This window comes from Ursus americanus, chromosome 21, assembly GCF_024610735.1.
Source record: "Ursus americanus isolate L20-20 chromosome 21, mUrsAme1.1.p, whole genome shotgun sequence".
Lineage (NCBI taxonomy): Eukaryota > Metazoa > Chordata > Mammalia > Carnivora > Ursidae > Ursus > Ursus americanus.
The window spans coordinates 40,311,235-40,337,881 of record NC_142147.1 but is presented as its reverse complement, the minus strand read 5'-3'; the positions used below and the strand labels follow the sequence as shown (position 1 = coordinate 40,337,881).

Sequence of the window (26,647 nt, the reverse complement as noted above, 5' to 3'; positions counted from 1 at the left end):
TGGGGAAAGGGCACCAGCTCTTCTTGGCCTCATTCAATTAATTCAACCTCCCTCCCTTTCTCTCCCCCTCTTGCTCATTGTTTCTCAATATCCTTCTCAATCTCTCTCCCCACCATTCTCTCGCTCAATCTGTCATACAATGTCTCTCTCTCTCTCACACCATCTCTCCTGATCAATCTCTCATGCTCTCAAACTTTCACTTGCGTGCACACACACACACACACACACACACACACACACACAGCAGGGGACCCAGCACTCAAAGGTCTGTGCCTCTAGGCATGAGTACTGAACCGGGACCCCAGCACAAAGGCACACCTGGGAGTGTACTGCCTGAGACACCCCTGCACACACCTGATGTGCAGTGTGAAAAGTATCTGTGCAAACCCCTATTCTTGGGTCTTTACATCCCACCTGTGGCTCCTACATTGGGCAACTAAGGCTGCACTTGGACTTGCAATGGGGTAGTGGGGTCCTGAGTTGAGACCCTAAAGACCACGGCAGCATGGAGACAAGAGTGAACAGCCCAGACAGATCCCAGCCTGGAGAGCTCACCATCGAGCGAGGAGACAGTCATCAGTATGACACATCAAAGTACAGCAGTGATCAAAGGCACGGTTAGTGCCACCAGGTGCCAACATCCAGGAAGATATCCTAGGGGCAGGTGGGTTTGGCACCCAGTGTTGGAGGGTCATGGGAAATCTACCTGGCTCAGAGTCTGGCTCTCATACTGCTCCCTCAGTCTCATAAACCCTCAGGTCAGCATAACTCCTGAAAGCAGACTGGAAGATGATGATTTTGGAAAATGAGCTTGCAGACCAGGCCTCAAATTCTGGGTTTTCAGTGACGTGTAATACCTGGAAGCCTGATTTATTCCTGTAGCTGAGAGCTGAAGGATTTAACCAGGAAGGAAAGCATTGTGCAGGAAGTGGATCCAGGCAGAGGGAACAGCCTGTGCAAAGAGTCTGTGCTAAGAGGAACAGTGGCAGTCACCAGTAGTGATTGAGGCGATACAGAGCCTTGGAGCCCAGAGAAAGAGTCAAGTGTGGCCAGAGACGAGGCCACTGCCCCCCAGGGTCACACATTCCCTTGCCCCTGACTTTCAACAAACCATGGCCCATGAACTCGGAGTGGTGCTCTGCACCATGATGACTCAGTCCAGCTGGATAAGGGGCTGGAGCACCCTGTGGGAAACAATGGTGACCTCCATGGCTGGGAGGTCAGGGGCCACCTCCACAGCACACACAGGACAAGAAAAGAGAACGGCTGAATTTGCAGCAAGGAGAAACCAAGGGCAAAGCAGCTTTGACGTCAGATGCAAACAAGAGGGCAACTAGAAGAAAGCTTTGCAGTAACTGGCTAGAAAGCAACATAGCCCAGCTCAAGAGTAAGAGAACGCCAGAAACAGCCTCCTGTTCCTGAAATGTACTCTCTCTCGCCCCGTTGAGATCACCTCCTCTGAGAAGCCACCCTGATCTCGTCCAAGTCCCCTTCTCAGAAAACACACACTTCCCCCATGCCAGGACAACCTCTACGTTTAAATAAATCCTTGGTTAACACTAAACTACCCGTGCACTTGCTTCCTCGGTCCACCAGGGGGCCCCCCAGCTCCAGGCCTCAGCCCAGCTGGCCCCCAACGGCCACTGCTTCCTCTCCAATGAATCCCAAAAGGCAATCTGGGGCAACGTTCTGATTCCTACAGGCTTCCTTCCCCGGCTGTGATCCTACAAGCAACGAGACCACACCTAATAGGGGAGGGCAAGAGCAGTAGCCAGGAGGAGGTGGTTCACATTCTCACCTGAACCTCAGTGGTGGTTCAGGCAGAAATGTACGTAAGTCAAAATATCCCACTGATGGTTTATCATGATTAGGGGTCTCTTGCCACAGGGGCCAACCACAGCTGCATATCTAACATAAGCCATCGCTGAGAAGTCCCAGCTTCCCAATGCTTATGTGTCTTTCGGAGAAAGAAAATTAATCCACATTTCCCCAAACCACATTTATTAGGTCACTGCTCTTCAAACACAGACACAAACAAAACCCCACATTATTCCGAAGTCTGAAAAGCAAACACATATTTTGAGGTTTTAGAGGAATTTATACAAAAATAGTTAAAATACAACATTTTTACCACCTGAAAACTAGCCACATGATCTCCAAAGAGGACATTTGTGAGTTTCTCGTAATTTTTCTAAGAAATAACAACCGTGGGCCAAGTTTTTAGAAGAAAACTATATTCTCTTAAAGAAAATGAAAATATTCTCAAAGGAAAAACTTAATTTAAGTCAAATCATACGCTTTTGTCGTGGAGCCTAATACACAGAGCTTTCCTGCAACAGGTGTTCGCCCTGCCACACGAACAGGGCGCCCCCTTGTGGTTTCTCTTGATCGAGAGCCCTGTGGCTAGAATTTGCGTGAGAAGGTTCTTTTCCCAAGGCTGAAGGATGGAGAGTGGAGGGGGCTGAAGGGAGGGGCGGTACCCAAGCCAGGAGCCAGGGATGGGGAGACCTGGGCGGGACGGTGGCTGAAAACACCCATCACAATCCCGGGGACCCAATCTCACTGTGGCCAAAGGCAGGGCTCCCTTGCAGGCCCTCCACTTCCCAAGGGTATCATTCTTCACCCCCTCCTGTGACCCCACCCGCACAGGACACCCTTCCCACCCACCAAAGGCTCTTATGAGACACGCAAACCCGCGCGCCCTCTGCCAACCCCCGCCTGCTAGACCACCCCTGCCCCCCAGGAGCGGCCTGAGACGGGGCCCCTTCTGAATCGGGAAACTGGGGGCCAGTGGGAGGAAGGGGGAAGGTAGCCCTGCACCCCGCGCCCCTGCACGCAATCTGGGAGCCGGCCCGAGGCCGCGGGGCGCAGGGGCCCGGGAACGAAAGGCCGGCGTGGGGGTGGGAGGGACGGGGTCCGGGCAGGGCCCGGAAGGAAGGAGGCGGCCGGAGGAGGCACAGACGGTAAATAAATAGAAGCAGCTCCGCCGCGGGGCCGGCCCCTCGGACGGCAGCTCGGTGGCACTGGGGGAGGGGGCGGTGCGGAAGCACGGCAGCCGCGCTCCGGGACACGGAGCTCCGACACTGACCTAGTCACCCATCCCACACGGGCGCGCTCTCTCACACACGCTCGCGCACACACGCACGCACGCGCTGCCCCACTGGGGCCCCCCTTCCCCGCTCAGAGCTCGGTGACGTGCACGGCAGGTGAGGGAAGGGGGCCGGGCCTGAGGCGCCGCAGGTGGCAGCGGCGGCACAGCAGGTGGCCCTCCAGGGGGTAGCATCGGCGTCCGTCCTCCCCGCTCAGCTGCAGCCCGCAGTCCTAGGGAAGAACACAGCCCCGGTCCCCGAGTAAGCAAGGGGGCTCGGGAGGGCACCGGAGAGTAATGGGGTGGGGCGGATCTGTGGGCCCCCCCCCCCCCCCGTGCAGCTTGCAAAGGACTTTGGCTTTGATTGGGGGCGGGGGATCTGGAGCCCAGTATCGGTCACAGCCAACTGGAGATAACTCTTAGACTCCCAAAGGAAGCAGCCAGGAGGGGGTAGCAGGACACCAGCCTGGAATCTGCGGGGAGGGCTGGGCGGTCCACGGGGGGGGGGGGGGGGGCTCAACACAGAAATCTGATGGCTTTTAACAACGAACAACCGATTGGGGCACTGGGCTGGCTCAGTCGGTTGAGCCTCCCACTCTTGATTTTGGCTGAGGTCATGATCTCAGAGTGGTGAGATCGAGCCCCACATCCAGCATGGTGGAGTCTGCTTGTCCCTCTCCCTCTGCTCCTTTCCCTGCTCACTCTCTTTCTCTCTAAAATAAATAAAATCTTAAAAACAACAACAACCGGTTATGTCTCCCGGGGAGAGCAGATAACTAGAAAAGAGAAGCGGACCCACAGCTGAGCCGTAGAGGTTCCCACATGAAGCAGAAAGAAGAGGAAGACCTGAGCCAGAGGGATTTGAGGGGAAAACAAAAATTCGGAAAACCAAAAATGGATGGTCCTAAGGGGACAGTGAAGAGAGTCATGGACAGAGGGTCCACATGCAAAAAGCCACGGAGAGGTCAGGACAATGACCAGTGAGGACTGTCTCCCAGATCCCACCACACAGCGGTGACTGGGGGGGGGGGGAGTAGGTCAGACACCTGACCCCAGCACCTTAAGAGATGGAGGAGAAAAATCGGGAGACATCCAGTAAACAAGGAGTTGTGTTTTCTGTCCCGTACCTTACCACTTTCCCACTGCAGTATACCTTATAAGCGAATTGTCTCTGTTTAACAAGTTGTGTGATTCTTCTGGGACCTCAGTAAATGACTGGCAGGAAGCAGGAAGGGCAGCGTGGAGGGTGTGCTGTCAGGACTGGGGCAAGGCGAACTGCCCAGCTTCTTCCTTCCTCTGCCCCCAGCCCAAGGAGACCCCTTTGGTCACGCTCTGACCACATCCAGGGCTAACCTGCTTTCACACTTGCTCCTCAAAGGCCCTGAGACCAACACCTGCCCTGCTCCACACAAGTCATGTCCTGGGAATCTCCCTGTCCTGCCACCGGCCCCTGACCAGGCCCTGCTGTGAACCACCACGCATGAGAAGGAGCCGAGCAAGAGGGCCTGGAGACACCTGCTCCTAGCCAAGGGTCTCCCTGGGGACAGCAGCCCTGAGGCTCTGGCTGTGCACCACCTGAAGGCGCCCTTGTTGGTTGGTTATCAGCATCAACCTTCCCTGTGCTTAGCGGTCCCCAAGGGACATCACAGTCCTCAGGACAGCAGACAGGGTGCCCTGTTATCGTCAGAGGGGACACCGTGGCCCTTTTGTTGGCCACGCCTGCTCCTGCTCATCCTTCCCTGGTCCCCCAGCAGGACTCCAGTTCCCACTGGGCCACCTGCCCCAACCAAGGCCACCTGGTTCCAAGCAGACCCTTGACTGCTGCTGAAAATTTCTCATGGCCACTCCCTCCTGCTTTTCACTGGAGCCCTAAACCCAAAGTGCTTTTCTCGGTTTTTCTCCTACCTCCATTCACTCATTCTTGGCTTCCCCGCATGGCTGCTTTGCCTCCATGCACCCCCTAAACGATGGTGTTCCTTGGGCTATCCTGAGCCTCTGCTCCTGACTTCACGGCTCTCCCTGGAAGACTTCATTCATTCCCCCGGCTTCACCTACATGCTCATGATCGGCCTCAGGCTTCCAGCCGTGAACAAAGACTGAATCTCCCAGCCTACCTTTAACAATGAGAAAACAGGTAAATGTTATGAAACACTGATTCTCAGACCCTGGACGACAGACAAGGCAGGTCAGTGATGTCTGAGGGAAGGGAGATTCGTGAGGTGAGCCCTACAAGTGCCCCAAGTTACTACCTGGAGAGACTGTCCAGGCTGCCCAAAGAGGGCCCATTGGTCTCCCTGCATTGAGAATTTGGGGAGGCCAAGGCAATGAGAAACCACAGGGCAGAGTATCAGAGAGGAGAGAGCTATGAGTGCCCACAACTCCCGAATTCCTACACCTGCAGCCAGAGTCTTTGAACCAAAGCATGTCTAAGCTGCCCCAAGGACATCTCCATCAGGTGTCCCCAGTGTCCCAAATGAGAGCATCTCTCCCTTCTACCTCTCACCCCCGCTCTCTGCTGGGGTCCTAATGAACACCCCAAATTGCCATGTCCAGTCATGGCCCAAGGCCAGTCCCTTTTAACTGCCTGACCATCACACAGCTCAGTGTCCTACCCTGAACCCAGAACCACAACATTGACTCCACCAGCCTCCTCAGGGAATCCCAGCCCCACTCCCTCTTCCTCTATTCATTCTCTGCAGGGCAAAGAGCACCCTTTCCAAAACGCTCATGCCATCGTGTCATCCTTCTCGATCATTCCCACCTCGGGGTAAGTCCACACGCCTCAGCTCGTATAGCCTTATGTCTCCAGCTCCTGCCAACTTCTCGTGACTCAAAACGACACAGTCACCTTCACGCCTACGCACATTCTGCTTCCGCTGCCTGGAAACGCCTTTCTTAGGGCCTCCTTGGATAGAGCATTCATTTTGCAAATCTTAGCTTGGGTGTCACTTTCTCCAGAAAGCCTCCCCTGACTCTCCGAGGCCTCCTGCGGACTCTGACAAGTCACCTTGGTAGCAATACCGACCCTATACAGATCCTGCCCAAGCACTTATCGCTGCCGTAAGAGTGGGGGCTATTTTTATTCTCCGTACATCCCCAGCACCCCACACGCTATAAATCCTAAGTAAATGTGTGACTGTGAGTGGGAAACGGGCTGAGAACATACGCTGGGGCGAAGGGAGAAGGCTCCCTGGGGAGGGCGGGGCGAATGGGGCAGAACCATAAAGGAGGAGGAAGGCCGACAGAACCCGAGCGAAAAGGAGCTCCCCGCGAAGGGGCGCTGCTCCAGCCACCAGCATCCCCGCGGGGGCCGGGCTCACCTCACAGTGGTAACACTCCACGTGGTAGTCTCTGTCCATGGACACCACACGGATGGTGGTCTCACAGCCCTGGAGGACGACACGGGGTTGCACCCCATCAGCACTCCGGCGTCGGAGGCGACCTGCGTGCGGTGCACACACCTACACGACACGGTCTTGCCACGGCAGACGTGCGTTCGCGCCCACGTGAGCACGGACTCTGGCGCTTCCGTAGGCGGAAGAGGCGTCAGCGGGGGACACGTGCGCTGACGTCGTCCCACAGCTCCCCCCCCAACAGCGCGCATGCCCGGCCACGAGAGCCGTCACGTGGACGTCAGTGTGCGTACACTCGTTCTTTTCCGTTCTTTGCAGTCACCTAAGACCGTTGCCAGGCCTGCTTCCCCAGGCACGCCAGCCTGGGACAGAACCAGCGATGCCGAGAGTGTTGCCCCACCCAAGGACGTCGCCCCACACCACCCGCACCGCTATCAGACCCGGGGGCGATCCTTCCGTTCACGTGCAGTGGAGCCCACGGCCACCATTTCTCCCTAACTCCTGCAGGGACTTGTGCCTGTGGGCACAGCACAACCCTCGGCCCTGAGGGATATGGGGCAGGAGCATCTGCTCACCCCTCCCAAGACCTAGGGCCAACCTGAGCAGAACCAGGCCGAGGCCGGGCTGGGCCAGGCACCTGATCACCTCCAAGTGAGTGCTTCCTACCTGTGCAGGGAGGATAGGACGGGCACAGGAGGCACATTTTGGTGCAAAAACCCTGGAGAAATAAAGGAAACCAGAAGTGACCAGCTGAGTGGCCAGAGGCCAAGGGCACCGAGGCAGACCCACCCACAGCAGCCCCTTGACATGGCCCAAACATCAGGACCCCTTTCCTTGTGTGGACACACTGGGCAGGATGCAGCCTCTATAGTGCCATCTTGGCCTTTTATCTGGCTCCCCGATTCACATCCACCCCATCACCTCCTCCAGGATGGCTTCAGGTTCTCTCTACCCTCTCCCTCATGCTCCCTGTGAGTTCCCTCTCCCCTAATGTCCGGGTTTGGGCCTCTCCTCGCTGAGACCCCTGCAAAGCCTGGCTCCACACTGAGTCCCAGGGATCTGTGCAGGGCACCCACACCATGCAAGGCAGTAGCACCGGACCAGAGCTCTGAGGGCTGGGCCTGGAGCCACAGCAGGGGAGAATGGATTGGCTGCTCACATGGATACCAGACAGGCAGGGAAAGGATGCCGCAGAGACCAAGCCCCCACCGGGGGCAGAAGAGGCCTAGCCCACCCCTGGAAGCAGAGAGACAGATGTGGGAGGGGCAGCCAGGAGAGTTCCCCACCCCCCTCCCCCAGGAGGAGGGGGAACATGAAGGCAAAGGCAGGGAGAGGAAAGAGACAGCAGGTGGCTAAATCATCCAAGAGAGGGCTCAAGGAAGAGATCCATGCCTTGCCCCAGCCACTAAGTGCACAAGGGGTCACTGGAAGTGGCAAGGCCAACAATGGAGAGAACACAGACAGGCAGGTTGGAAAACTGCTTCCGGGCAAGGCAGGAGAAATGGCAGGAGTCCCACCTGAGGCCCTCCAGCACTGGCTACTCACGTGTGATAGTCTCTGACACAGTAGATGTTGTTCTCCACATCCACAGTGAAGGGCACCCCGTCCAGGCACTCGTTGCACACTGAGCACCGGAAACAGCCTGGGTGGTAGGACTTTCCAAGGGCCTGCAGGATCTGGGGGTGGGAGGCACTGAAGGGTCAGTGCAGACGGAAGGCTCAGCATAGCCCCCAGAAGAGGCTCTGGCTCTGAGCCCTTGGCAGGTCTGCCATAGGTGAAAGGGTGGGTCCTAAGACCACCCGTTGCAGAGGGGCTCCAGGAGGCTGGGGGAGGTTCTCACCATCTCCATGATGAGGTGTCCGCACACGCTACACTTGTCAGCTGTTTGCTGGAACCCGGAGTACTGAGAGGGGACAGAGGATCCAGAATGTCATGTGACAAAGGGGCCCTTGCTGCCCAGCCAGCACCTGCCTCCTGGCCCCAGGTCTCCATGTGAAGCAGGAGGGTCGCCTCCCCTGCTCCCACCCTTGGCGCTAGCCGAGACCCAGCTCTGACTCACCAGGAAGTCCTCCTGGCAGTAGACTTTCTCACCCACGTTGTAGAACGCCTTCCCACGAAGTCGTCTGCCTGCAAGGATGGGGATCGAGAAGGGGGTCCTTGGGCCGCTGGAACCTGGGGATGGGGCCCCTGCTTCCATTTCTCAGGACTCTCCTCCAACAGATGAGAAGCAGATTACGGGCAAATTTTAACATTTCCCTTTAATATCAGATTATTACTGTTCTAACAAATATTTTTTAAAAATTAAACACATTGACAGATTGCTGTAAGAGGCTGTCAAAGCAAATATATGAAGGAGTGTTTTGCAATGTAAACTGCTGTTCTGGTTAATTTTTAAAAATACATTTGCTTCAGGGATGCCCGGGTGGTGCGGTTGGTGGACTCTTCGTTTCGGCTTAGGTCATGATCTCAAGGTCATGAGATCAAGCCCCACATCAGGCTCTGTGCTCAGCGGAGTTTGCTTGAGATTCTCTCTGCCCTTTCCTCCCGGTCTCTGTCTCTGTCTCCATGTCTCTCTCTCTCAAATAAATCTTTTTCAAAATGTTAAAAAAAATACATTCACTTCAGTGGAGCTCAGAGCAGACGTTTCAGAATGAATTGTCATAATCTGTGAATATCGGAAGTACAACTCTCACCAGGTAAGAAGGCCCTAGTGAAAGAGGTGTCCTTGTCGAAACAGGAGCCCCAGCAGACCTGGCACCGCCATTAGAGGCATCCCATCAGAGAAGGACCACAGCGCCTGACCAGGAACAGCAGGGAGCCTCCTCCCCCTGCTAAAGGGCACCTGCGAAAAGCCGTCAGCTGACACCAGACATCAGGGGCAACGTGAGATGCTTTTCCCCTGAGCATTCAGCATTGGACTAGAGGCCCAGGCAGTGCAATAAAGCAGGGGAAAAATGTAAAAAGTTGGAAAGTAAAAAGTAAAACTATCTTTAATCAGGGTGATATGATTGTGTTATGTAGAAAATCGTAAGAATCTACCCAAAAAAAAAACAAAACCCTACTAGAACTAATAATTGAGTTCACCACGGTTGTAGGATAGGTGGTCAGAAGGCGAAAACCAAACATCTTTGCATATTCTGCATCCAAAAAACCCTGCAAGATACCGAAGGATACATTTAATAATAGCTGTGTGTCAGCCTCACTCTGCCACACCAGACTTGGCTGAGAGAAATTTCGAAAGACCTCCGTGAACAGAGCGATGTCCCGCCGCTGGAAGACAGCTCTCTGCTGGCGCTCTCACGTTTCTGCACATCTTACAGGCGACCGGCAGCGTTCATTCTGAATTCCCTCCCCGAGGACATGTGTGAAACACACTGCTTAGACAACGGAGATAGCTTATCGCCCTCTGACGTAGAAAGCAGGTTTGTCTGCTGGCCAGTATAATACAGATAACATGTTCCTCAGAAACAAGGAGCAGAGAGCTTCGCTGACTGCCCATTTTAAAACACCAGGGTTCCCTAAGTTCAGGGTTCCCTAACCTTGACGTAGACCCACTGCATGTGCAACATCCACCCGGGACCTTCTGCATCACCCCTGTGGGCATCGAGGCAGAATGATTTAAACGTGAAGCTCATCCTGCCTGCGGGGCTGTGAGCTGCGGCCCCAGGAGGCTCGTGTCTTCAGTCAGCATCGGCAAAACCACGGCAGATGAACATGTCGGCTTCCAAGTGGGGGAAGAGAATCTCAGTCCTTGACAATCCTCTCCGTGGCTTCAAATGTTCTGATATCAATTCTCCCCAAACTGATCTAGACGTTCAGGGCCACACAATTAAGATCCCAGCACTCTTATTTTTTTGTGGAAACTGACATGCCAATTCTCTTTTGTTTTTCTTCTTTCAAACCCTTGTGTTGAGGGCCCACTTCCATTTCTAAAATTTATATAAAAATACAAAGAACCTAGAATAGCCAAATAATCTTTCAAAAAGATCAACAATGCTGGAAGACTTACACTACCTATCTTAAGACTTCAAGTAATCTGGGGCACCTGGGTGGCTCAGTCATTAAGCGTCTGCCTTTGGCTCAGGTCATGATCCCAGCGTTCTGGGATCGAGCCCCACATCGGGCTCCCTGCTCAGCGGGAAGCCTGCTTCTCCCTCTCCCATTCCCCCTGCTTGTGTTCCCTCTCTCGCTGCCTCTCTCTGTCAAATAAAATCTTTAAAAAAAAAAAAAAAAGACTTCAAGTAATCAAGACAGTGTAACACTGGGGTAAGGAAAGACAAAAAGATCAGAACAGAGTGCAAAAATAGGCCCATAAATATTTCAAAAAAACACACAAGTGGGAAAGCAAAGTCTTTTCAGCACATGGTGCTGTGACAACTGGAGAAAAAAAATGAAATACAGAACAAAAATGAAATTCAATTCCTCACCTCACACTATACAAAAAAGTATATTATGAGGGGCGCCTGGTGGCTCAGTCAGGTAAGCGTCTGACTTCGGCTCAGGTCATGATCTCGGGGTCCTGAGGATGAGCCCCATGTTGGGCTCCCTGCTCAGCGGGAAGTCTGCTTGTCCCTCTCCCTCTGTCACATTCCCCCCCCACCCCGCTTGTGCTCTCTCTTGCACTTTCTTTTGCTCTCAAATGAATAAAAATATTTTTAAAAAAGTATAATATGAAGTGGGTTATCAACCTAAACATAAAAATGAGAAACCTAAGAGGCACCTGGCTGGCTCAGTCAGTGGAACATGTGACTTTTGATCTCTGGGTTGTGAGTTCAAGCCCCACGTTGGGTATAGAGATTACTAAAAAAAATAAGTAAACTTAAAAAAAATATAGATAGATAGATATAGATATCATTAAACATATTTTTAAATTATACTATAAGAAAATAGGGGTGGGATGCCTGGGAGGCTCAGTCAGTTAAGCATCTGCCTTCAGCTCAGGTCATGATCCCAGGGTCCTGGCTCCTTGCTCAGTGAGGAGCCTACTTCTCCCTCTGCCTGCTGCTCCCCCTGCTTGTGCTCTCTCCCTCTGACAAATGAATAAATAAAATCGGGGAGGGGAGGGAAGGGAAGGGAAGGGAAGGGAAGGGAAGGGAAGGGAAGGGAAGGGAAGGGAAGGGAAGGGAAGGGAAGGGAAGGGAAGGGAAGGGAAGGGAAGGGAAGGGAAGGGAGGCGCCTGGGTGGCTCAGTCATTAAGCGTCTGCCTTCGGCTCAGGGCGTGATCCCAGGGTCCTGGGATCCAGCCCCGCATCAGGCTCCCTGCTCTGCTGGGAGCCTGCTTCTTCCGCTCCCACTCCCCCCTGTTTGTGTTCCCTCTCTCGCTGGCTGTCTCTCTCTCTGTCAAATAAATAAATAAAACCTTTAAGAGAGAAAGAGAGAGAGAGGGAGAGAAGAAAGAAAGAAAGAAAGAAAGAAAGAAAGAAAGAAAGAAAGAAAGAAAAGAATAGAAAAGAAAAGAAAAAAGAGAAGAGAGAAGAAAGAAGAAAGAGAGCCAGGGAGAGAGAGAGGGAGGGAGGGAGGAAGGGGGGAGGAGGGAGGGAGGAAGGAGGAAGACAATAGGGGCGCCTGGGTGGCTCAGTTGGTTAAGTGTCAGACTCTTGATCTCAGCTCAGGTCTTGACCTCAGGATCATGAGTTCAAGCCCCACACTGGGCTCTATGCTGGGCTTGGAGCCTACTTAAAAAAAAAAAACTACTACGAGAAAATATTCACAAAACATACATCTGAAAAGAACTTGTACTCAGAATATATATATTCTTACAACTAAATAATAAAAGACTTACAGTAACTCTCAATTCAAAAGCTGAGCCAAAGACCTGAAGAGATTCCATAGAAGAAGATGTTAATGGCCAAGAAGAAGACAAAAAGCAGCTCAACCTTACTAGTCGTCAGGGACATGCAAATTAAAACCGCAAGATACCATTTCACATCCATTAGAATGGCTAAAATTAAAAAGATGGAAATACCAATTGTTGGCAAACATGCAGAATAACCCAACTCTCTAACATTTCTAGTGGGAGTATGAAAATGGCACAACCCCTTTGGAAAAGTCTGGCAGTCTCTCATGAAGTTAAACATACACTTAGCCTATGACCCAGAAATTCCACTCCTTGGAATTTACCCGAGAGAGAAATGAAAACATTTGTGCACAAATGACCTGTACGAGGTTGTTCACAGCACCATCTATCAGTGTGTGACCATACCACAAGTTGTGGTATATTCATACAAGAAAATCCTATTCAGCGATAAAAAGGAGCGAGCTACTAATATGTGGATTAGGGGAGCCTAGCTGGCAACTCTTGATCTCAGGGTTGTAAGTTTGAGCCCCACACTGGGTGTACAGATTACTTTAAAATAAAATCTTTAGGGGCGCCTGGGTGCCTCAGTCGTTAAGCGTCTGCCTTCAGTTCAGGTCATGATCCAGGGTCCTGGGACTGAGCCCCTCATTGAGCAGGGATCCTGCTTCTCCCTCTCCCTCTGCCTGCTGCTCCCCCTACTTGTGCTCTCTCTGTCAAATAAATAAATAAAATCTTTAAAAATATATAAATAAAATCTTTTAAAAAAGACACAGGGATTTAAGAAAAATAACGTTTAGCCAAAAAAAAAATCAGCCACAAAATATTATATAATCTATGACTTCATTTATATGAAGTTCTAGAAGAGACAAAAGTAATCTATGGTGGTAGAAATCAGAACACTGATTGGGCAGGTGTGATGGGAAACACTGGGCATCAACTAAAAAGGGGCAAGATTAGAGTTTCTAGGGTGTTTAAATTTTTCTGTATCCTTGTTATGGGTGTGAGATGTATAAACACATGTATCCGAAGTCTCTGAACTACATACTTAAGATCGGTTTGCGGCACCATCTGTAAATTGAACTCAGTTACACACGAAAAGCAAAGATCAACCTGAAAAATCTTGTGCCACAGTAAAGAAGTGCTCAAAGACCGATGGAGACTTGCCAAAAGGACACAGAGACCAACTCGAAGGGACCTCGTCAGGCCAAATTTGTGCATCAAAAAGATTATAAGGACTGTATTGCAAAACATGGTATGAATAAAAGTCCATGAGTAAAAATACTCATAAAAGAAAAACAATTTTGCTCCCTATTCAAGTTTAAAACTTTCCTTACTCAAGTTTTAAAATACTCGCTGGGGAAATCCCCCGCCACACAGACCTCACCCAATTCCCACAGACAGACCTCCACAATCAAAAATGCTAAAAACATGTGAAGAAACAAGGTATCATGACCAAGAGTGAGGAGAAACAATAAACAATTGAAGTAGGACTTCAAAGACATCAGATATTGGGATTATTAGATACAGAATACGAGTATTTAATATGCTTACAAAATAAAAACAGATGTCCGAACCCTGAGACTACAAAGACTTCTTGGATGTTAAAAGCAATAACTGAAAACAAACAAAGATAAATTGGACTTCACTAGGAATTTCTCTTCATCAGAAGACATCATTAAGAAGGTAATGAACCAAGAATAGGTTAGGAAAAGAATTTACGACACATATATCCACGGCAGAACTCGGCATCCAAGATGCATACAGAACTCCTACAAATCAATAAAAGTCAAACAACCCAATTTAGAAATGGGCAAAAGACTTCAACAGTCATTTTACAAACACAGGCATACAAATGGCCAACAGACTTAAAAAGGTATATGAGTCTTCACTACTCATCAGAGAAATTCCCATTAACATCTCACTAATATACCACACCACCCCCACTGGAACGGCTGAAGACTGACAATGCTACATGCTGGCGGGATTGAAGAAAAACCGGAATTCTAATACATTGCCAATGGGATAATAAATTGCTTCATCTACTATGGTAAACTGCTTAGCAACATATATTAAAGAGACGTCAGGAACCGGAAACTCTATTGCTAAAAAATAAGTATAGGAAGGCCTGGCTGGCTCAGTCAGTAGAGCACAGACTCTTGATCTTAGGGTTGTGAGTTCGAGCCCCATGCTGGGTGTAGATATAGCTTAAAAATGGAAAGAAAGGAAAGAAGGGGAAAAAAGGAAGGAAGGAAGGAAGGAAGGAAGGAAGGAAGGAAGGAAGGAAGGAAGGGAGAGAGGGGGGAGGGAGGGAAGGAGGAAGGAAGGAAAAGTATAGAGATTCGTCCATGGACATAGACACAATACTCACAACAGTTTTATTTCTAATCACCAAATTATGGAAACAGCTTAAAAGTCATCTACTGACGACTGGAAGGGGCATAAGGTAATCTTCTGGGGTGACAGAAATGTTCTACACCTTGATCTGAATGGTGATTACATGCGCACATAGACAGGCACAAATGTATCAAGCTGTAATACACTCGAGATTAGTGTGTTTTACATTCTTCATGTATTTTCAATCTTGATAAAAAGCAAGACACTATCAAAAATGTTGAGGCAGATTTGAAAAAAGGACTAAAGAGAACTTCTAGAAATAAAAGAAAAAAAATCCAGTCAATGAAATGAAAAAATGAAAGAGTTCAAAAGGAGATTAAACACAGCTGAAGAGAAAAAATGAGTGATCTGGATTCTAGCTTCTGGAAGACAGATCTGAGGAAATTAAACAGAACAGGAGACAGAGAAATGGATAATATGAGGAAGAGATTAAGAGGCAGAATACAGGGTGCCTGGTGGCTCAGTCCGTTAAGTGTCTATCTTCAGCTCAGGTCATGATTCCAGGGTACTAGGATGGAGCCCTGCCTCTCCCTCTCCCTCTGCTCCGCCTCATGCTCTCCCTAATAAATAAATAAAACCTTTTTTTTAAAAAAGGCACAATAGAATGAGAAAGTCTAATATTCCTAATTTGAATTCTGGAAATAAATAATAGAGAGAATGGGAGAGAAGCAATTTTTGAAAATGAAATCGCTGAGATCTTCCCCATTGATAAAAGACCTGAATCTTCAGGGGCTCCTGGGTGGCTCAGTCAGTTAAGCCTCTGCCTTCGCCTCAGGTCATAATCTCAGGGTCCTGGGATCGAGCCCCAAGTCAGGCTCCCTGCTCAGTGAGGAGTCTGCTTCTCCCTCTCCTTCTGCTGCTCTCTCTCTGTCCACCTCCCCCACTCGTGCCCCAAATACATACATACATACATACATACATACATACATACGTACCTGAATCTTCAGATCTGGAAGTCAAAATGAATCCCAAATAGGAAAAATAAAAGAAAACCCACACTTACACACATCAAACTATAAAAGAACACTTTAAATTATCAGTACTTTTTTTCTAATTGATATGTGAAAGTATTTTAAATATTCTGGAAAATAATCCTTGGAAGGTATACATGTTTCACCACGTGCTTCATGGTGCCTTTTAATGAACAGGGTATTTAATTCTGATTTGGTCAAATTTGTTAATCCCTTCCTTTATATTTGGTTCTTTTTCTATGAAAAAACAAAACAAAACTTCCTTACCAGAAGACTGGTAAAGATATGCTTCTATATTTATTCTTAAAATTGTCAAGTTTTTCTTTATACATTTAAGTCTTTGACCCACCTGGATTTGATCTGATTTTTCATATGGATAACCAACTTTCCCAAAACCATCTACAATGCCATCTATATCACCTATCAAGTGTTCACACAGACATGGGTCTGTTTCTGGACTCTCCATTCAGTTCCACTAGTCTCTCTAGCCCTGCACCAATACCATATGAAATTAATCAGTGTAACTATACAATACATATTGACACCTGATAGTGGAAGTTCCCCCGACTTGCTCTTTTTCAAAATCATCTTGACTATTCTTAGCCTTTTTGGTCTTCTATTCCTAGTTTGCTAAGGATTCTCATCATGAATCAATGTTGAATTTTACCAATTGCTTTTTCTATACCTATTGAGATGACATTTCATTTTTCTCCCTTAATTAATTAACGAGGTGAATTACATTAATGAACTTTTTTTAAGTAGGCTCCACACCCAATGTGGGACTTGAACTCATAACCCTGAGATCAAGAGTCACATGCTTGGGGTGCCTGAGTGGTTCAGTTGATTAGGCGTCTGCCTTCAGCTCAGGTCATAATCCCAGGGTCCTGGTATCAAGCCCCGCATTGGGCTCCCTGCTCCGCAGGGGAGTCTGCTTCTCCCTCCCCCTCCCCTTGCTCATGCTCTTTCTCGCTTGCTCTCTCAAATAATTAAATATTTTTTTTAAAAAAGCATCACATGCTCTATCGACTGAGCCAGCCAGGCGCTCCTACATTAATGAATTTTTTCATGTGAATCCACCCTAGTATTCTTCAAATAAACTCGGACATAATGTATTATCTTGATTATACACTTGTAAATTCAATTCTGGAGGAAAAAAGAGAGGAATAAATAAATAGTACCAAAAAAATTTTCCCCCCGAACTGAGGGGGCAAATCTCCAGTCTAATAGGGCTCTGTGTGTGCCCAGCACAACCACAATGGTTAAAAGCCTATACCAAACGTAAATAAAATATCCTAAATAAGGAGTACCACTGTGTTATAGCTACGTAAATGGTGCCACCTGGAACTGTGCAGTACACGGCCATCTTCAGAGGCCATTATAGCCAGGATTTATGCAACAGGACAGTCCTCCTCCAAGAGCTCCCCAAAGGAAAACCGGGATCACACACACACAAACGTGAATCAGGGTGGCATCGGAATGTCGCAGCAACGGTGGCTGCTGGAAGATAAAACCATTACTTCAAAATGCTGACTGAGGGGTGCCTGGCTGGCTTAGTCCTTGGGGAGTATGACTCTTGGTCTCAGGGTTGCAGGTTCAAGCCCCATGTTGGATGTAGAGATTACTTAAAAATAAAATTAAAAAACAAACAATGCTGAGTGAAAATTGTTTCAAATTTGGAAATCTATTCCCAAACTATAAAGTATGATGGTAGAACACAGGCATTTTAGACATAGCAGAATTCAGAACGCTGACCTCCCACGTGCCCTTTCTTAGATAACGATAGCAAAATGTTGTAGGCAATGCTTCACAGCCTTGTTTCCTTCCTTCTCCTCCAAGTCGTTCAGTATCTAACCTTACCTCAGACAACCTGGTTCAATCTAGGGAAACCTGGAATCCAATCCCATTATCCATGGATGGGCTTGATGAGCATAAAGACAACTCCTCTTCCCTTATTATGGGATCATCCAGGGACTCAGGCGAGTCAGTCAGTCAATCATAGTCCTCCCCACCACCCAAGAAATTGGCTCAGGAATGGATGTGTGAGATGCTCTGGTCAATGACATACAAGGAGATACCTGCTAGGTGCTTTCTGGAAAAGAAGTTTCCAAAAACGTGACCAGAAGAGAGGCCCCCTCTTCCTCTAGACTAGTGGGGTGCCAAAGGAAGTCTCAAGCTGCCTCAGACATTTCACCACCATAAGAGAAGTTGCCCTAAGGAAAAAGCCAAACCCAACAGAAACCCAGCCAAACTACTCATAGGGCCTGAGCCGCTAGATCAATCCCAACCTGAAACCAGCCCTATTGAGCCAAAAAATATTCTTTGAGTTTAAGCCTCCTCATCAGCTTCTCCATCATCCCCAGCTAAAAGCTTCCAGGAAACAGTGGAGTCAACGCAGGGGGTCTACACGGGAAGACACAGAATGGGCACTCCACAGGGGTCCAGAGAGCAACCAACTCAGATTGAGAAGCCTCCGCTGGAAACTCAGTGGGATGCCTTATATAATGGAGCCTGGGGAGGGGGGTAGTGAAGATACGATGAAACAAGCCAATACGAGGGGAAAAAAGGTTAAAAAAGAGAAAAACTCCAGGAAAAGCAAAAGACTATTGGGCGGGGGGAAGGGATGTAATCACAGTATAATCCTTGGCTCTGCAGTGAATTTTTGAACAGTCAAAGCAACATAAACCAGGTTTACTGACTTAACCACAATTGATGATGGGAAGACGCTGAGAAAATGGAAGGAAGAGAAACGGGCAGTGTAAGAACCTGTTCCTTGTCCGTCATAGCAAAAGTCAGTCTAAAACTAACACATCCCTGCTTGCGCTAAATACATACAAACATATATACATACATACATACATACAATCTTAAAAAAAAGAAAAGAAAAAAAACACAGCAGTGTACGCTTGTTACAGATATGGAACTGTCTACTAGATTCTAGAAATTGTTTAAAAAAAATACCAAGTGGTTGCCTCTGGGGAACTGGGACCAGGAGTGGAAAGATGAGTAGTTTTTTGCTCTTGCAAAAATAGCTTCTCAGGACTGACTTAACACTGCATGTGTTCCACTTCTATAAAATAAAATATTGAAAAGCTTAGTGTAAATAAACAAAAGATATTCGCTTAGAGGCAAAGCCTGAAGGAACAGTAGTGGAAGTAAGAGCACAGATTTATGAGGTTGGTTGCATAATAGCTACTTCTTCTTTTTAGAACTTTGTTCAGGGGCGCCTGGGTGGCACAGCGGTTAAGTGTCTGCCTTTGGCTCAGGGCGTGATCCCGGTGTTATGGGGTCGAGCCCCACATCAGGCTCTTCCGCTATGAGCCTGCTTCTTCCTCTCCCGCTCCCCCTGCTTGTGTTCCCTCTCTCACTGGCTGTCTCTATCTCTGTCGAATAAATAAATAAAAATCTTTAAAAAAAATAAAAAACTACAAAAAAAAAAAAAAGAACTTTGTCCAGGGTAAATTTTAACATTTATAGTTAATACTGTGTGTAAGATTGGGGGGAAAAATACATTGCAGGGAAAAGAAATATCAGCCTCACACCCAGGAGACATCAGTAGCCTGCACAGGACGGAGGCCCAAAGCCGAGGCTCCCTGGGGTCAGCCTCTCCCTGTGGCCAGCAAAAGGCTCTCCTCCATGGTTCCACACCTCCCTCCCTGCAGCCCAGCAGATCTCCCAGGGGCCTGGGCCTCCCAAAGAGGCCAGGTCTGCAAGGAAAGGGGCTACAACTCAGTCTCCTCCACACTCCACCTGGGCCAGAGCTGGGTAGTCCATCTGCTTGGGACTTGAGTACAAGGGGGTCCGTGGTGTAAGAGGGCAAGGAAGGGGTCACCTACCACAGGAGTCACAGGTGAAGCAATCCGTGTGATACAGGCTCCCCATTGCCTGGCATGCCTGCCTTGCTCCGTAGATGCCAAGCCCACACTTGATGCAAATGCCTATGGGAGGGAGACAGGAGAGAGCCGAGGTTAGCACCATGACTGTCCTGATGCCGCCCGACCTTGGGCGAATGAACTTCCCAAGGCGACTGTCACTCAGTCACTAATGGCTAATGTGGGAACCGTAAGGGTATCCTGGGGTTTGTGCCTGTGGTTGGTTGAAGATTCAAAGACGTAAGCAGAGAAGCTGGCCCAGAGTCAGGGCTCGCCAACACTGTCCTTGCATCAAAATATTAATGACATGCCAGGCGCCTGGGTGGCTCAGTCAGTTAAGTGCCTGACTCTTGGTTTTCGCTCAGGTCGTGATGTCAGGGTGGTGAGATCAAGCCCCACGTCAGGCTCCATGCTCAACAGAGTCTCCTTGAGATTCTCTCTCCCTCTGCTCCAGCCCCTGTGCTCATGCTCTTTCTCTCTCTCAGTAAATAATTTTTAAAATTTATTAATGACATGTTTTTTTATAAACATATTTTATTTATTTGAGAGAGAGGGAGAGAGGGAGCACAAGCGGGGAGGGGGGAGTGGGGCAGAGGGAGAGAGAGAAGCAAACTCCCCGCTGAGCGGGGAGCCTGATGTGGGGCTCAAACCCAGCACCACGGGTTCATGACCTGAGCCGAAGGCAGATGCTCAACCAACTGAGCCACCCAGGCGCCCCTATTAATGATGTGTTTATAACAGAAAGTCATTCACCACTGACCTGTTCTTGGATGGACAGGAAATCCTTTCTGCTATCTCTGAGCCAGAAAGAATAAAGAAACGGGAAGGGAAGGGAAGGGAAGGGAAGGGAGGGAAGGGAAGGGAAGGGAAGGGAAGGGAAGGGAAGGGAAGGGAAGGGAAGGGAAGGGAAGGGAAGGGAAGGGAAGGGAAGGGAAGGGAAGGGAAGGGAAGGGAAGGGAAGGGAAGGGAAGGGAAGGGAAGGGAAGGGAAGGGAAGGGAAGGGAAGGGAAGGGAAGGGAAGGGAAGGGAAGGGAAGGGAAGGGAAGGGAAGGGAAGGGAAGGGAAGGGAAGGGAAGGGAAGGGAAGGGAAGGGAAGGGAAGGGAAGGGAAGGGAAGGGAAGGGAAGGGAAGGGAAGGGAAGGGAAGGGAAGGGAAGGGAAGGGAAGGGAAGGGAAGGGAAGGGAAGGGAAGGGAAGGGAAGGGAAGGGAAGGGAAGGGAAGGGAAGGGAAGGGAAGGGAAGGGAAGGGAAGGGAAGGGAAGGGAAGGGAAGGGAAGGGAAGGGAAGGGAAGGGAAGGGAAGGGAAGGGAAGGGAAGGGAAGGGAAGGGAAGGGAAGGGAAGGGAAGGGAAGGGAAGGGAAGGGAAGGGAAGGGAAGGGAAGGGAAGGGAAGGGAAGGGAAGGGAAGGGAAGGGAAGGGAAGGGAAGGGAAGGGAAGGGAAGGGAAGGGAAGGGAAGGGAAGGGAAGGGAAGGGAAGGGAAGGGAAGGGAAGGGAAGGGAAGGGAAGGGAAGGGAGAGCAAGCTGAGGCTTCCCAGCCATGCTTTCCTCATCTGTAGCAGGTGAATCTATTCTCTTGTTTAACCAGCACGTCAACATTGCTAGGCTGCCACATGCCCCACAGTTTAGGTGCCAGCGATTCTGCCATGCACCAAGTCCCCAGCCTCGAGGAGCCTCTGCACCCATGGAGGGGACAGATGGTAACAGGTAAATAAGTCTTACGGAGGAAAATAAGGCTGACTAAGTATCTATCTGAGTGTGTGAGTTTTAAACAGGATGACGAAGGAGAAGGCCCCGGGGGGCAGGGTGACGTTTGAGCTAAGGTCTAGAAGAAATCAAGGAGGAAGGGGCCAGGCAGGCATCTGGGATTACTGGGTGGAATCCGGGGCCACCCCTAGCAGCACAGTGCCCAGCAGGCAGGGAAGGGGAGGTAAGGAAAAGGGTGACTAGCAATGCCAGGGACCCAGAACGTGGGCGGCCAGCCCAGAAGCCCCCTTCAGCTACCCAGGGTCTCCCATACCCCCCAGGGCATGAAAATGGGCTCCACTGGCCCTTTAGACTCTAAGTCGGCTGGCTGCTCCAGGACATGCTGCTCTCACATTCCCCCTCCTGCTTTCTCCCAGATCTCTCGTTAGCCTTTAACCACGGCTGAGCCTCTCCCCCCATCGGTGCCACCCAAGTCAGAAGAGCTCAGCGCACACTCAGCCCTCTCCTGACTGTGCAGACCTCCGGGCTTCCCATCTAATCCTGCTACAGAGGTCGATCAGCTCCTCTTTTTCCGTGTCCAGGATCTGACCCACACTTAGCTTTCTGGTTCTTCCCCCATCCCAGCCCTAGTGGGAGCTCCCTGCACAACCTGGGCCTCCCATGCCTCGGCCTCCCCAGGGGAAGGAGGGCCAGCTCAGATGCCCTCAAAACCAGGCAGGCACGCAAAGGTGGCCGATGGGGACCCAGGTGAATGGAGAACAAACAGAGCCTCGACTGTGGATGGCGACTGGGTGGGAACACAGGCCCACAGTTACTAGAGTCAACATTTTCAAAAGAAGCTAGAAATCTAGATTTGTGTGTGAAATCTTTCCATGCTGAAATGAATTACTACCTTAAATGTCTTGAAAATGCAGACACCAAACACACCAGGCCTGCAGGTCTCCCGTGCAGCTGTTCCCGGGCTCCCCAGTGTCCCACCCACAGCAACACCTCACCGCTGTCGAGGGCTCCGGGCGCTCTGCCCCAGCCCAGCCCGCTCTCCTGAGTCACACAGATCCACCTCCCAGCTGGCCCAGACCACTGCAGGTCCGGAAGAGAGCTCTGGATTCCCCACTCAGGAAACAGCCCTGGCACATAGCTCAGTTTCAGGGAGCACCCAAGTCTACTGTCTCTTTGTCACCTCCAACTCTGAATCTCAGCTCCTCTGTTCCCTAATTTCCACTTCATTCCCTCCCCTCACTCCCATTGGCCTGATTCAACGTCATCAATTCCCATCCCGAAGGCCATTTCAAGAGTATCCTCAAGGCCTGGCCCCCAACAGTCCATCCCGCAAACTGCTGCTAGCTCATCTTTCTAAAGGGAAAATGACCCACTGCCTCCCCTTACTCTTATCCGTCAACTCTGAACACCTAACCTTGTCACTTTCCTAAGTTACCAGGATCCTCGGTGAAGAGTGAAAGTCAGTAGCCCGTGGGAAGCAGGACGGGAGGCGGGGCAAGAGGAGAGGCTATGACTTTGTATGATTGATTTTTGCTTCCGTTTGCTTTTTTTCCCTAAATATGTGCTGGCATCACTTTAATAAAAAGATACTGAAGAAAGAGAACCAGGAGCATGGAGTCCACACAAAATTCAGGGAGGACAGCATTCTGGAGAGAGGGGACTCCAACAGTGAGACCAGACCACCGAGGCCTGGCAAACACCAGCGGGGCTGGGGCGTCACCAGCGTCCTGGCTCAGTCCTGCGAGGGGAGACAGACAGCTGAGGGGAGACTGCAGGCGGGAGAGCGAAGGCAATGCCAAGCAGACGCTGGGATGGGAAGAGGTGAGCATGCCAGAGAGACTTTGCGGCCATACAAGTGTACGTTTGCTTTTTCCTTGCCTTTTTTCTTTTCTTTTCTTTTCTTTTTAACGGAAGACCATTGTACATACTTACAACCAAACAAAAAGGGCCAGTGGAAAGAGGAAAGCCGAAGATGGAGGAGGCGGGGGTTGGAGGTGATGTGACTGTGGTCCTCAGATCTGGACGTGGACTTGACACCCTGAGAGTAACAGGCAGCCTGCGACTGCTGACTTCGATTTTCTCAGCGAAGTCGAAAGCAAGGGCAGGAGCCAGAGGGCCAGGAAGATTGATGAGGGAATAAAAGGGGAAAAGGACCAAGGCTCAGGGCGAGGGGTGGTGCCCAGAAGATCACAGGGGTTCAAGACCGTAACCCCACCCCCCGGTAAAGCAGCAAAAAAGGGTGCTGTTGTAGCACTGACTCAGAGTCAGGGGTCTGCAGGCAGAGGGGATTAGAGGAATCGAGTTCGAGTAAGACCTGGTGGCAGTCAGAACTGAAGACTGCCTAAGTGAACCAAAAACAGGGTGTGGCCCTGGGGGGAGGTGGCTCCAGAGAAGGGAGGGAGGTCACTAAAGTTAGAGGTTCTGGAAAAAAAAAAAAAGTTCTGGAAGCCTGAGGCTGTTGGCTGGCTAAGGGTGGCAGAACTTGGTGAGGAGAGATGGGAATGTTCCAAAGATGTCAATGAACAGAGAGAGGGACCAGGAGGTCAGGGCCAAGGAGAAGGGCGGATGGCACAGAGAGGAAGAAACACACTGAGGGTGTGGAATATCAGACATCCCTTTGAGCTCATGCTACCTGCAGACTTCCTTTTGCAGAACTATGCATTATTCAAGCTGAACTGTATGAAACTGCCACTTTTTATAGCTCCAAAAACTCAAATATCAGCACTAAGTTATCAGCAATCCAAGCAGATCGTTGCCCATATTTTTATAAATTAGGAAAATAATCTGGCTTCTCTTGGGGGGAAAAAAGATCTACCACCCCTTGCCTCCCACTCCTCAGTGGCTCCCATGGGCGATTTAGAGAGGTCGACCCATCAGCTTCAGCCCTGCACTCTCCCACTACCTGCTTGGGTCTGGCCACCTCCGCTTCGCACAAAGACCCATGAGCAGCTGCGGAGGCTCACAGAACCCACCCGGCCCTGGGCCCTGCAGTGCACGGAACAGGAGACCAGCAGTCCCGCCGGGAGAGAGCATGGGAGTCGTTCTCTTCAGAAGACCACCGCAGCTTCGGCTCCTGGCTCCTGCCCGTCATGAGAGGCAACGGCTTCCTAACCCATCTCTGCACTTTCAGGCCACCCCACGGCAGCCGCAAGACGGACCAAACCACACATTCTCACCCCAACGCTCCCAGATGAGCCTGAAACCCTTCCCGGCGAGCACCGCCTGCAAAGGCAGACGACCCTGTGGCCCAGACACTCCCTTGAACACCTGAGCCCTGCCAGGCGGCAACCCTGGGCGCGGAGTGGAACAATGCACATCCTTACTTGCCTCCCTGGGCCCACATTCTTCCTTCTGCCTGGAATGCCCCCATCTAGCTTGTCACATAGAGCCTCCTCCTCCCTCAAGATCCAGTTCAGGGCGGTCCTGAGCTGCTGGCTGCAATGAATGCACGAAAGATACAAACCCCGGGACAGCCTCCGTCCTGCTGGGCAGGATGGCCGCTCCCGCCCCCATCCCCTCAAAGCCAGGTGCCTCCGCCTTCCTGCGTATTTATCAGCACGGGAGGAAGGGACCTCACGCCTAAGAGTCCTACGAGTTATCCAAAGACCTAGGGATGGGGAGGCCATGGTCAGACTGGGAAATGAAGGCTGTCAGAGACTGGTGGACTTGCAAATGCTGCGAAGCAGGATTCCCTTTGGAAACAGCCCAGATACGCAGCACAAAAGCCTAGAGTGAGGACAGCCCAGTAACACCGGCTTGGCCCCCTTACACCTCAGGGTGGGCTTCCCCTTCCTCACACACTCTGGCCCCCGTCACTGTCATTACCAAAGCTTCGGGTCAGGAGGGTCCGGTGGTACCTGGCCCACGCCACCTCCCTGCTCCTGTCCACTCCCCACACTGCTGGGAGTTACGGGAACACCAGCACGGCGGGGTCCTACACTGCCGGGGTGACCGGCCGATCACAAAGCACAGTGTAGATGGACAGAGGCAGGCGCTAAGGATGAAGAAGAAATGATCCGAAAACGGCTTTTGCCGCCTGCTGACATGACTTACTCTTCAAGTTAAGTGAGTTTATCAACTCACTTTGCCAGAACCCCTTCCTCGGCCGGAGGCTCACAGGCGGAGTCGCTGCTCCAAATCAAGCTCGGACCCTGCGGGTCGCACTCACACCCCCTCTGCCCAGCCCCACGAGACACACGCTTTTCTCCGCCGGGCCCACCCAGACGGCGGCTGGGGGCTCGCGCCGCGCGCGGAGGGCCGCGCGGCCGAGCTCGCTCACCGAAGTAGTCCCGCGCCGTGCGCGCCTCCAGCGCCCGCTCCAGCTCCCGAGTCAGCGCCTCCAGCCGCCGCTCCGCCGCGCTCGGTCCGCCCTCTCGACCCGCGGGCAGCTGCAGCGAAGGCAGAGGGAAGGGGGCCGGCCCCGCAGGCTCCGGGGAGCGAGCCGGCGCGGGGCCGGCGCCCGGCAGGAGCAGGTCGGCGTAGGCGCCAGCCGAGCCGCGAGAGCCGAGACTGGACACGCTGGAGCGGGCGCTGCCCACCGACGGCGGCCCGGGGCCGGGGCGCGGGTCCGAGCGGCCGGAGCGCGGGCTGCCGTGGCGCTGGTCGTAGCCCAGGCTGATGCCGCTGGAGCGGGCGCTGCCGCTGCCGCCGCCGCCGCCGTCGGAGCCCGCCAGGCTGGCCCGCGGGCTGCCCGCAGGCTGCGCACTGAGCTCGGGGGCCGCCGCGCGCCGCGGGCCTCGCTCCCCACGGCTCAGTCCGTCCGCGCCGGCCTCGGGGCCGCCGCCGCCGCCGCCCTTCCCTCTGCGGCCCAGCGCCTGCGCCGCCTCGTCTCCCGGCCCGGGCCGCGGCCCCCGCCGACCCCGGCCTGGAGAGTCGCCGCCCGGCTCCGGCTCCCGCAGGGCCAGCCCGGCCAGGAGCAGGGCCGCCTCGTCCGCGGCCGCCCGGGAGCGCTGCATGGCCCGGCCCGCCGGCCCCGGCGCGTCACCTCCGCCTCCGCTTCCCGCCGCCGCTCCGGCCGCGCCGCCGCATCGTCCGCCCCAAGCCCGGAGCCCGCCCCGGGACCCCTGGGCGCGGGGCGGGGCGGGGCCGGCGCCGGGCCGGGGTCGCTCCGCCGGCCACGCGCGGTCCGGGGGCCGCGGCGCTCCGCTGAGTGGCGCGCGCGGCGGAGGAATGCGCGCTCCGAGGCGCCGGGCCGCGCCCCCTCCTCCCGGCGGCCGCGCGGGGGGCGGAGGGACTCCTTTGTGGGGGCAGGAATGCGAGGAAGGAGACGGCGCTGCGGCCTCTGGAATGTGGGGGGAGTGGCGGCGGCGGCGGAGCGGCGGTGGCCGCGCTTCGCCGGGAGCGTGGAGGGGCGCGGAGGCCAGGCCGGGCCGGGCAGCCGGGGCGTGTGGCGGGGAGCTGGCCTCGGGGGCCGAAGCGGCGGCTGTGGCGCCAAGGACAGAGGCGGGCGCTGCCGTGCGCCAGGGCCGTCG

At 52.1% G+C, this 26,647-nt stretch overlaps 1 protein-coding gene across 4 annotated transcripts; it reads right to left on the bottom strand.

Moving 5' to 3' along the window:
• Nucleotides 1-1,984: 1,984 nt before the first annotated feature.
• WTIP (WT1 interacting protein) lies at nt 1,985-26,341 on the bottom strand. Of its 4 annotated transcripts, none has more exons than XM_045796199.2 (8): nt 25,456-26,316; nt 19,437-19,538; nt 8,501-8,568; nt 8,282-8,344; nt 7,987-8,117; nt 7,108-7,159; nt 6,409-6,477; nt 1,985-3,321 (listed from the first exon to the last, which is right to left on the bottom strand). In XM_045796199.2, the coding sequence occupies exons 1-8, from the start codon at nt 26,129-26,131 to the stop codon at nt 3,181-3,183; spliced, it is 1,302 nt and encodes a 433-aa protein (XP_045652155.1). In that variant the 5' UTR covers nt 26,132-26,316; the 3' UTR covers nt 1,985-3,180. The 4 variants fall into 4 exon arrangements, 3 of the variants coding, with proteins under 3 accessions (XP_045652155.1, XP_045652156.1, XP_045652157.1); XR_006779372.2 differs by having other exon boundaries at nt 3,242-3,321; nt 7,987-8,133; nt 25,456-26,333; XM_045796200.2 differs by lacking the exon at nt 7,108-7,159 and having other exon boundaries at nt 7,987-8,133; nt 25,456-26,341.
• Nucleotides 26,342-26,647: the final 306 nt, after the last annotated feature.